The sequence below is a fragment of the Humulus lupulus genome, chromosome 6, assembly GCF_963169125.1.
Source record: "Humulus lupulus chromosome 6, drHumLupu1.1, whole genome shotgun sequence".
In the NCBI taxonomy this organism is placed as follows: Eukaryota; Viridiplantae; Streptophyta; class Magnoliopsida; order Rosales; family Cannabaceae; genus Humulus; species Humulus lupulus.
This window is the reverse complement of record NC_084798.1, coordinates 190,564,512-190,577,352: the sequence shown is the minus strand read 5'-3', so window position 1 is coordinate 190,577,352 and position 12,841 is coordinate 190,564,512. Positions and strand designations below refer to the sequence as shown.

Below are 12,841 nucleotides of genomic sequence, written 5' to 3'. Positions count from 1 at the left end.
ATGTGACTCAATAAATTATAGACATTTATATCCACGTTGACAATTATCAGCCACAACAAACGGAAACCTTAGATCCTTAGATTTGCTAATGGAACTGGGGATTCAGAAATTTCACGAGCGAAAAAAAAAGAATGGGGAGTTAAGTGTAGCAAACGGTGAAGATAATGTGGTTTTGTTGCTAATTACTCATAAAAATGCTTAAGTTGAAAATTATTTGAAAACTATGCTTGTAAAACATATTTGGACTAAATTGCCCCTCTTACAAATTTCTCTCTCCTTTCCTATCTTCTCCTTCTCTCTCTAACTAAAACAAAAATTCCTATAGCCTGAATCTCCTTTGACCCAATTCTTACCCTCATTTTGAACTATTCCATTTATACTTTTGTAGTTTTGTTTGCAATTTTTGGGTTTTTTTTTCAAATATGGAAATTTGTGTTTGATATGTTATTTATGTAATTTTTTTTTTGTTGTATTTCGATACAAAATCAACAGTGAAAGTAAAACTTGATTTTAGATATATTTGTCCAATATAATTTCAAGAATAAATTAAAATAAAAAATTCACTCAAAATGGGACGCAAAGATTAAATTTCAGTGAATATGAATCAATAAAATAAATTACAATAAATTTCATTTTTAATAATAATATTAACACAAGATCACCTATGAGAAAAATCAAGAAGAAGATCATCCTCTTCATCTTTTTCTTCTTCATCATCAAAGCCGCCATTATCGAAATTGAGAGCATAGCTCTGAGCATCATACTGAAACCGATTCGTATTCTTTTGCTTCCTATTACCATTACAGTAACCTCCGATCTTTCTGATAAAGTTCTTCCACTTAGGTCCAGCAACCACTTCCGACAACTCCTTCACCTTCTTCATCTTCTTCACCAACCATGTCTTCGCCCTCGTCTCTCGCTCGTAATCTCCACCGGAACGACGTCGTCTCCTCGCGAATACACCGAAACCGAAACAACCGCACGCGTTTCCTTCCGATTCAAACTCTTCTTCTCCTACTCCTGCGCGTTGTTCGTAATTCTCATTTTGGAGCATATTCGTAAATATCGGTTTCTCGGCCATGGGAGACAAGGAGTGAGAGTATGGAATTGGAGATTGAAATCGAAGAATTTGGATTATATAGTTGAAGAAGAGAAAGAAGATGAGGATATGGAAGAAGGAAGAGTCGAAGAAAGAGAGGGCTTTTTGGTGGTTTGGGGATTTGGAATTGGAAATGTTTAGTGAGATTTCTCAATTACTCTTGTTTTGTTTTGTTTTGGGTTCAGAAGTGAATGAAAAGTCTAATTGTCGTTGGACACGTGGCATTTTTTGGTTGGATATTGAGTAGAGATTCTTTTCTTTTTCAACAAAATATCTCTTCCAAATGAAAGAAGGGAAAAAAAGATTAAATAAGGCATGAATGAAAAAAAAAAAAAAACAAAGAGTACACTCAACACTATTTAGATTAGAAAAATAAATAATATTTACAAAAATATTGATGTGCATTTAATTATAATTTTTAATATTTTGAATTATAATGCGAGTATTTATACTATTATTTTAAAAAATGACCAAATTTAACTAATTTAAATAAGCCATTTTTTATGTTAAACAATTAATCTTTTTGAAAGATTAAATAATTCATAATTTTTTTTAATTGAAATAATTAAATTATTGTTACAATAGAAATATGGATTAATACTAAAAAGTAAAAACACATATGCTGTTATGTCTAATACATTTATTAATTATTTTTAAGAACTATGTCCACTCTCTTTATGGATAAATTAGGTCTTTATGTCTTATTTATCTTTAAAATTTAATCCTATTTCTTATATTACGAAAAAGAAAAATAATGAAGTCCTAATGATAAAAAAATTCAATCTTCAAATCGATATCTTTTTACTATTTTACCGTATTTAAACATTTATTTAAGTCTACATTTCTGCACGTAAATGAAGATGTATTAAATTTTGTGATGAGAACACTGACAAATTAAGATAGAAAAAGTATATTCAAAGTACAAAATAGTACTATTAAGGTAAATAGGAAGTTATTTATTTATTTTAAAGAGAGAGAGAAGAGGATAACGATGAAGAGTCGTTTATGTGCCGGCTGAGTTGGGACGCGGTGAAGTTTGTGAATTGGTCAGACTCGGCACACCACACACGCTTCTATTCTAATATTCTCACTAATTATATCATAATAATAATAATACTTATTAATTCCCAAAACAGTGCCCACCAAACTAAACTCACTTCCCATTTCTTTATATTTATGGATACCTTTATCAAATTAATCTTTTTTATTATTATATTATGTAGTTGGGAAAATTATAATTCAACATGTTGATGTTGATTTTCTAATGATATTTCTTAATCATAAACTTGAAATCCATATTTGTTTGAAATTTTCAATATTTCTAAAGTTGGGATCAATTAACTCAATTTTTTTTTAATGTTTTCCATTAGTTATTTTATATTTTTTAATTGACCTATGAGAGATTTGAGAAAAATGGTAAGATAAAATGTCATAATTGAGAAATTTAAACACCATTTTTCACACTATCTCATTTCATTATTAAAATTTGTATACCACTAATAGTTTTATTATTATTATTAGTTTGCAATTAGTGACTTGCTAAATTACCCACTACTTTATTATTATTATTATGTGAAAAGGGTCAAACCAAAAATGGACTAAAATAGAACAATCTCAAACCACTCATTGTTACAATTAAAATTTAAAGCTAAGAAAGGTATACTATGGGCAGCCAAATCAGAAGTCCATAAACTCATATCAGCAAGAGTTGAAATTAGAGGCCAAAACTTTAATCTTCTTTACTATACAACCAAACTCATTAAGAGAGGGCTTCTCTGTCTTGAGCAAGTTGATGTGATGATGTTCCCCAAAACCATTAAAACACTATCTTTAATGGTCAATAATTCAATAATAGGTATTCAAGAACCTCACTATTATAGGTTTTTATAAAATTCCTCAATATCACAACTACTAGAACAAGAGCACCGTTCAAAATGGGAATTGAAATATCATGTCTTTAGAATTTGTCTCCCAACATGTCTTATTTATGTTTAAGTGACACATTATACTAGTATTAATTGATAAAACAGTTAATAGTAAAAATTTAAAATAAAATAATATGGTATTTGTAACGCCGTGTTAATTAGAGTCCGTTACCAAGTGTGTTTAAAATTAGTGTTGGACTTGCTAAACAAGTCATTTGGACAAAAAATGTGACTAAGTTACTAAAGGTTCAGATATTAAAAATTTGGTCAAGTCATAAATATTTTTATTTAACCAAAAACTCTGTTCATTACACGGGATCCCCAAAATACAAGTTTAAAAGTCAGTTACAATACCAAGGTTACAAAATAAGCCGACCTAGGCGGCAAAACTGGGTTCAACCCTAGCTTCCTTGAGTTTCTCGGCTGTGGCGGTCGAGCGGACTACATATGTACACGTCACTGCTATCGCTCTCCAACTCATGGCTGGCCAAGCTTCTCCTTACCTTTACCTGCACCAGATAGCACCCATGAGCCAAGAGACTCAGCAAGAAAACATATTCAACAGTTCCTAGAGTAATACATCAAGCTAGCAGTAATAACTGAAACTAGAGTAAACATTTTATAGATCAGCAACCATAGGGTTGCACAAGTGCGTGTCGCACTCCCTTTCAATTTGTTTGGCATCTGAGCCAGTCAGATGCTTGGTGCACCCCCAAGGTGGCCCAGCCATTGTGGCCTACACTCCACGCGCGTAATGCCAATCTCTGCTTATAAGCCGACTCCTACCAGTCCTCGACATATGAGTTGAGCCTCACATACCCCCGACTTGTAAGTCGAGGCTTAAAGACCCTCGACTTATAAGCCCAACTTCAAAAATCCTCGATTTATAAGTCGAGCCCCTCAAATCAAATATATCTCGACTAATAAATCGATCTTTAACCAAATACCACAACAGATCCCTGGGTTATAAACCAAGCCCCCTAGTCACAACAGACAATCATGTAATCCATTTATCTTATATATACAGATACAATATATTATAATACATTTAAACAAACATACATAGGCATAATTTTAATCATGCGCATTCACCGACCTAACGCCCAAATCAAGATTATACTCAGCATTCGGGTCGAGCCCCAATCATGTATATCATATTCTGCTGGTTGTAATTTTCTTATCTTCGGTCAAAGTGCAAGTTACCAATGAACGACTCTTGAGTACGATCCTTGATCCGAGCCTCTAGCGTTGACCTAGTCACAACCATGATAAATAATTCCATCAACAACGAGTGAATAAAGGCTTTCGGATCGAGTCCCAGCCTCCAGGATATTGAATTCCACTAAACACGATAGTAGGATTGATCCCAAGCTCATAAGGTTGAGTTCTCGCACTCAAACCTTCTCGGCGTCCAAAAACCCCCTTAGGAGCTGCGACCCCATGCTCTTGTGCCGCGGCCTGCCCCAATCAGAGGCTCAGCCTCCCCAAAACACCAGACACGCGCTGCGACCCAGCCTAAGAGGCACCGCGGCGCGCCTTCGCGACAAAGCCCTCCTTGGCTCCCTTTTGTTCTAGAGGGCCGCGACCCAACCTCTTCGACCCCAGAATTCATGGGTTTATCCTTAGCCGAACCCTATCATAATCACCCCAAATAAAGCTTAAACCCTCAATTCAACTCCCATAATTAATTCAACAACTCACCAGCAACAAAGACCAACTCATAACTAGACTGAAAACTCATCAAAATTCAAAATTCAATCATAAAACCCTCTCACATGCACACTCTGAACTTCCTACAGAAATCAATAGAATTGACATGGAAATACTAAGGTTAAACCCTTACCTCTAAGATATGATCACCCTGAATTGAATCCCCAGCTCAGCCATTCCAATCCTTCACTTTTCTAAGCTTTGTTCCTCCAAATCTTCAAAGTTCTCCAGGTACCAAGAAAAGAGATAAAGAGCTACGAGAGAGAGAGAGAGAGAGAGAGAGTTTTTGTTTTCCTTCTTTCTTTCTGAATACTTTTATGGTTCCAGCTTTCTAAACCAAACATATCCCCATTTTCCAAATGTCCAAAATACCCTTATAACTAGCTTAAATCCTCTAGTGACCTCAAGGGCAATTCCGTCAATTGCCACTTCCCGTAAATCTTTGAGTGTTCCTCTAAATCCCCAACTATGTCAAATAATAATCAGTTAATCTCCCATTACCCGATATATCCCAGCAATGTACTAAATTACCAAAATACCCATGAGCTCACCCCGACCCGGGTATTTTACCCTGTTGTGACTTTTCAGCTAACTTGCTCACCAAGATCGCCTCGCGTCGAGTAACCCAAATATATCCACATAATAATGTGGTCTCAATCACACACACGTATATTAACAATTATACCCTCATCGGGTCTAATTACTAAAATGCCTTTCTTATAAGAAACGGGCCTACACACACATTTAATACTTCTAAACAGGCAAGCATAGTTATATTATAATAAGTCACATAATGGCATGTTCATACTATATTAACACATAATTAAAACAATTATTGCCTCTCGGCCCCCTAATCCAAGCACTAAGCCATATTAGGGAATTTGGGATGTTACAGTATTTTATAACAGACATTGAAACTAATTGATTAATAACATGTGATTTTTTTTTCTTAGGTGAGTGGGATAAAAAAATTAAAATTGTTTTTTTTTTAAGGGAAATGACTCATTAAAACCCTGCAAAAGCAAAACCCAATGGGAAAAAGCTCAAGGGGAGAATAGAGTGTTTGACAAATGTCATTGATAATTGGCATCTACCATAATGGATGACACAACTTCTCTGGGAAACCCAAGCTACCACACATGTTCATCTACCATAGTAAGAGTTAGTTTTGCTATAGAGTGTGCAACTCTATTAGCCTCCCTTTTACATAAGCTGAAGTTAACAACAAAAGCATCATTATAACAAGAAATAATATCATTAACTACAATACTATGAAGAGAAGCATCCATAATTTTTTCCCTTAAGCAGTTGATAGCATGCAAGCAATCTGACTCAATGATTATAGAATTATAGCCTAGCCACTTAGCCACCTTAAAACCATGAAGTATGGCTTTTAATTATGAAACTAGTGGGTTATACGTTGCTCTTATTGGTAGGCTGAAGAGGCCAAGACTTTACCACAATGATCTCTATAGACTACTCCAAGGCCTACAGTCCCTTATTTTTGTCAATGGCTACATCTATATTAACCATTATAGAATGTATTGTTGGAGGGGACCACTGTTGCATTGGGCTGTGACACAGTGTTTGCTTGGTACTCATTTTCCCATGATTTGAAATCTGAAACTTCTCTAAGTAGTCAATAGCCCAATTAATAATCATCTCATTCATCATGTATCTCTCCTCATGCACTGTAATATTATTTATAATATAATGTTTAGATTAAATAATGTGACAAAGGGTGTCACATATTGTAACATAATATATATGAGAGTTACATTTTTTGGATAGTGGGAATATTCAAATGTGTAACATAGTTGGGGTTACAAAATCAGTTACAGATTTGTAACTCCCAAATATTACCCAATAATATGTAGATTACATGTTACACATTTTGAGTTTGAATTTTACAAAGCCATAAGTGATATGGCTGTTGGAGATGTGATTTTAACTCTCATAATGTGTATGGAAGTTACAAAATCAAGTGGGAATGAGTTTGGAATGTTTTGGAAAAGTTTGGAAAATTCAGCGGCTAAAATTCACTGTGGCCGCATCCACTGATTGTCCCAGGCCGCGGCCTGGGGGACAGAAGCTAGCGGCCGCGGCCAGGCATATCACAGGCTGCAGCCTCGAGTGCTGACAACCTTTTTCCAACTTCGATTTTATCCAATTTTGAATGTTTCCAACAACCAAGTAACTCCCAAATATCTATTTTAATCCCATAAACATCCAATTAAACATTGGTAATATCCATGGGAGTTGGTGGAATTTTAAATTCAAAGGGTGTCTGAAAACTCTATAAATAGAAGCCTATTTCTCACTTGTTAGACACACTAATTTTTATTCACTAGAGCACTTGGCTACAAATTCACCATAGAGCCTTGATTATTCAAGAGAGTTATTTCCATTTGTGAGAGTTCCCTTAGTGCTTGAGATACATGGAAATAAGCTTTTGGACAAAGGTTGTAAACTCAAGTTGGTGATCCCCAATGCTCTTCACTTTGGTTGTGAGTGAGAGTGTTTGTTTTTTGTTATTGTTCTTCTTTTCTACTATTGCTTTTCATATTTTTCTCTTATTTTTCTATTTACACTTTTGCTTGTATATATTGCTTTTAGAGTTGTAATCTCCTCTACATATTTTCTCTACTACTTCTAGTTTATTTGTATCTTTTGTTTAGAGTTGTATTTTCTATTATTCTCTTTATCTATTTTTTCTACATTTATTTGTATTTTTTGTTATTAAGTTGTAGCCTTATTTAATCAATCACCTTGTCATTTGTATTATTTTTCTTAGAGTTGTAAGAGTCTTACCATTTTCGATTGAGACAATATATTTATCTCTAACATGCACAACTCTGTTTCTCCTATACCATACCTTTTACGAAAGAACCATAAGTTGTTCCATTTCATTGGTTCTTAAAGTTTCGAGATTATCCAGAAAGAAATGTAACCACTTTGTCTGGTGGGGTAGACAAGCATGGATAAGGGCAAGAAAAGAATGGCAGATGGTTTCCAAGGAAGGACATCCCCATAAAGCATTAAACGTAGACTTGTCTGCTGAAAAGCAAAGAGGGCACACTTTATCTATATTCATGCCATGGGTAGCAAGATTAACCTTACATGGTAGACAATTCCATAGAGATTTCTAATAAAAATGTTTCACCTTGGGTGGCACCTTGAGTTCCCAAATTTCATACCACCAACTAGAACGCCCTGAAGATGACGAAGCTTGTCCATATCTTGCTATTCTATTAGCCAACCAATAGCCGCTCTTTACAGTACACCACCCCGAGCTATCATGATGTCACACAAGTTCCGTTTGTTGAAAGAGTTGTGGACGAGGGTTTGGTTCCAAGTCCCATTTTGATTCATCAACTTATCAACTATGGTATAAAGTGGAAGAACTCGTTGAGAAGATGAAAGAATCCCACTCCCTCTGGATCCATTGTTGGTATTAAATGATCAAATCAAAGGTACGTAGAGGAATACATGGACCCATTTTAATAAATATTAATACCAGCGAGGATCATATATGTAACACCCTGGTTACTCCAAGACTGTTACTGTGAACTTTAAACCGTGCTTAGCTCGCTAAATGAGTCATTTAGTTATAAATGTGCATCTAGGTGTTATTAATAGGCTAAGGTGAAAAATCTCGATCAAAAGGAAATGATATATTTTATTTAAAACATAAAACTGTACATGGGCCCATAAAAACTTTTACAAGTTATTTACAATCCAAAATGGTCATTACAGTGTAAAAGCTACAACCCACCGACCTAAGCGGCAAAATATAGGGTTAATCCCTAGTTCCCCTGAGAAACACCTTGGTCGTGGTGGTCAAGCGGGCGCATATGTACACATCGCCACCTAAGCTCTCCACTCAAGGCTGGGTGAGCTTTTCTTTCCCTTTACCTGCAACACATATCACCCGTTAGCCAAGGCTCAGCAAGAAAACTCATTACTGCATGTAAACAATATCAATTGATGATTATGATAATCATACTGGGCTTGTAGCCCTAATTAGATAATATCAAGATTCTAATAATCATTCTGGGGCATGTAGCCCTAATAAGATGGTATCGAGATTCTAAAAATCATGTTGGGGCGTGTAGCCCTAATAAGACTGATGAGTAAGTCACGAACTTAAACCAGATGAGGGACTATGGAGTCACAAACTTGAATCAGATAAGTGATTGGTGAGTAAGTCACGAACTTGGGCTCTGCACCTTTAGCCATGTGACGATGCAGTCACCTGGGCCTTCTGGCCCTGGCTCTAGGTAACTAGGCTTTAGACTAGACAAGCGCTTTTGTTTTCATCAAACTTAAGGTCGGTCAAACATTTCATGCTTATGATGATAATGCTTATGTCGATTATATCTAATCTTTTCGACTTGCGTTAAACACGCTAATAAAGTTCTTGACTCATAAGCCAATACCATACTACCAGTGCTTGGTATTACTGACGAACTTGACTAATGAGTCACAACTTCATAGTCAATATTGACACCATTGCCGATTCTGACTAATAAGTCAGTGCCACTCACAAGTAAGCAAGATTTCCAAGCATTTAATATGCAATCAATGTCCACATTTAGAGAACTCAACATGTCTCATCAATAACCATGCATGTCACATACTGGGTGCAGTTTTCTTACCTCTGGTTCTGTAGAGTCCAAGAACTTTACTTAGCTAGTTAGATAATAGTATAATAGTAATAGTAGTAGTATTTTTATGACTGTGGATTTTGGTTCAGACCGGGATTTATTTGGACACTCGTAGTAACACTTGTAGATTTTCTAAGTTTAACCTATAGTTTAATAATATTAATTTTAACCTAAGGTTTGATTAATATGAATGATATTGATGGTGATATTTATTATATTATAAGGTTTAGATAGACCCAATAAGAAAGTAACACTTGTCATGTGTATGTTTAAGGATAATTAAGTATTTTTGAGGAATAAGTTTATTAAGATCAATATTTGAATATCCTAGGGTCTTTCAGCAGCTTTGAAAATGTTAGAGGACTTAGTCAAGGTTGTTTACTCAATTCAAATTAAGCTTAAAATGTGCAATTTCGTGTTTAAATATTCAGCGTATGTCGATATATCGCAGCTATAAGAGGCGATATATTGTAGTACGGGGATACTAAAAACACGTAACTTCGCACGAGCACCTCGTCGAGCCTCGGGCATGCTGGCCCAGGCGATATATCGTCTACAAGGGGTGATATATTGGCTCCTTCAGTGTATTTTTGAAAGTTTTCAAAAATGTTCGCTTTTTAATCTTTAACCTCTTGATAAGTCCAGCCTCTGCTGAACGATAATTCAAATATTTTTCACTTAAAAAGCTATTATTTTATTCAAGTTAAATGAAGATCTTTTCATTCTTGAACTCTATAAATAGGACCTAGTACCCAGCCATTTTTTTTTCATTCATCAAGCTAAGTTCAGAGGCTGCAAGTTGCTAGGTTATTGTGAGAGTGTAAACACTTGGGTTTGGAATTATAAGCTTACCAAACACTTGGGAAGTAAGGTTTATAGCTCATTTCGGTTCAAGGTTTAGATCGGTCATATAAGTCTTCAAGGTATTCCAAAACTCTAGTCCATTTATGTATTGTTTTCCTTAAAATTCTTATAGTTTTCTACTTAACATCCTAACTCTATTATTTATTCTTGGTTAGGAAACCTAAGATCTTGAACCTAAGGTTTTTGGTAAGTATGTTCTTGATGGTATAGTTCGTCCATTCTTTTCATCTCATTTCTCTTTAGTATACTCACTCTTCCATTTATGGTTTTTAGGAGTGTTCCAAAGTCCCAACTCTGTTCTCATATCCCGGTACTTTTGGTAAGGAAAATAGGATAGGATTTTATATGTTATGTTATGTGTTATCTTATGATTTAAGTGTTATGTTAACTTATGATTTTTGTATGTTTGTAGACTTGGGCATATGACCTATACAACTAACAAGCCCCAATAAATTTATGGGCATATGACTTGCTTAGCTAGCAAGCCCCACAAATCTAATGGGCATATGACTTGTTTAGTTTATGGGACCCCAAGTAATAATGGCCATTATAGTATATGTGACATATATTTATGATATGTTTTATGTTGCATTATGAATTTTATGTATATGGTTTACGTGTTAGGTTTTCCTTGCTGAGCATTAGCCTCACTCCTTTATGTTTATATGTGCAGGAAAATAGCTTTGGTGGCGGGAAGGGTTCTTGGTAGCTTGGGGATGTGTATTAAGGCGGAATGGAATCGAAGGGCCGAGAGTTCGATTCAAGGATGAAGTTTCTTTACTTATGGTTTTATATGTATTTTTCTGCACTTTATTATATAATCAATTTTATTTACAATTATGTTATGTTTTTCTTTTAAAACAATGGGATCCCATATCCTACTTTAAATCTTATGTAGTTTAACATTTGTTTTACAAATTTTTAATGAAGTTATGATCATTTCACTTGTAAGTTTTATTAAAGATTAGTGTTTATGTATAGTTGTCGTTAATGGTCCAAAGTCTAGAGTAGTTGGGTCATTATAGGTTCGAGCGTGAAACAAGTTAAAGATGACCCTTGAGAACGATCGATCCTTTGATCCCTAGGTGGTCACCTAGTCATAACCATATATGGAACTCCATCAATAAAATCAATAGTAAAAGGTTCATGATCTAAACCTCACTCTCGGGACCTCGAATCGTACTCAAATGGTTAGTAGATTCGATCCCGAGCCTTAGGAATTGAAACCCCGACCCAAAAGCCCTAAAAAGTGCCCAAAAGAGTACCTTGGAAAAATAGGGTAGTGCTACAGCGCTGCCCCTCTGGCACCATGGCGCTACAAGCAGGGCTGACATGTCCTGGACAGTGTTGTAGCGCCCACCCTTAGGCGCTGTAGCGCTAGAACCAGGGTGATTCAGCCCTAGTTTTCCCCCTTCGACTTCTTCAAGAACTGATTCCAAACCTCAACCAAACTCACAAATGAACCCAAAAACCAATCCTACAAGTCCTAGGCATCAAAACCCAATCAATCTTTGCCAAAAACTTCATTGAATTCTCAACTATCCACTTCAAAATCCCAACTGAAAATCAATGAAAAACAGAGCAAACACCATAGTTTCCATGGTTGAATCTTACCTCAAGCTCAAGATTAAACCCTCTTCAGTGGTAGAACACAATCCTAGACCCTCAAGACTTGATTCCCTAGCTTGAATTCTCAATTGGAGCTTCAAAATTTCAAAGGAAAAACAAGGAGAAATGATGATCGTGAGGAGGAAGAAAGTGGCTTTGTTTTTGCCTTAAACATCTATAGCTTTCCGCCCTTAAGTCTATCCCATGGTCAAAAGACCAAAATGCCCCTAGGTCATTAAATTCCCTCTTAAGGTTAACAAGGGTAAAACCGTCATTTCTCCTCTAATCCCGTTAATCATAATTAACGCCCTCCAATTCCCGTTATTCCCGATATTCTCAAATGCTAATAAATCATATCCCATTTCCCTTTAATTCTCGGTAATGTACTAATCATCAAATTACCCCGAGACTCACCACGAGCCCCGAAATTAACCCCTTATGACCAAACCGATAACTTGCATTCAAAGATCGTCTCATGCAGAATAGCTCAAACAAATCCACATTATAACGTGACCTCATCAATAATTCACCAACATGCATGAAAATATATATGCCCTCAATGGGCCAAATTACCAAAATACCCTTATAATTAAATGTGGACCCACATGCATGCATTTATCATCATTTTATAATATAATTCACATAAACATGCATATAATCATTTAATGGCATAATAAATCAATTATGGCCCTCCCGGCCTTTTAATCCGACCTTTAAACCTCATTAGGGATTTTGGGGCATTACAATATACATATATAAATATTAAATCACATACAAATAGATCATTGATTACCTCTTGTAGCCTATCAAGTGTCCTTGAGTCTTTTTGTATAAATCAACGATCTTCCTATCCAATGTTCTGAGATCTCACACCCTGATCTTCCAGGACAATCCTTAAACACACAAGGACGTGTGTGGGCACGTAGGATTCAAAAAGTTTATTTATGTGACTCCCTCGATTTAATCAA

General features: G+C 35.5%; 1 protein-coding gene across 1 annotated transcript; it reads right to left on the bottom strand.

The window, feature by feature from the left end:
• Positions 1 to 570: 570 nt before the first annotated feature.
• Positions 571 to 1,248, bottom strand: LOC133782861 (uncharacterized). The gene has a single exon (XM_062222280.1). The coding sequence runs from the start codon at positions 1,079 to 1,081 to the stop codon at positions 659 to 661; it is 423 nt and encodes a 140-aa protein (XP_062078264.1). The 5' UTR covers positions 1,082 to 1,248; the 3' UTR covers positions 571 to 658.
• Positions 1,249 to 12,841: the final 11,593 nt, after the last annotated feature.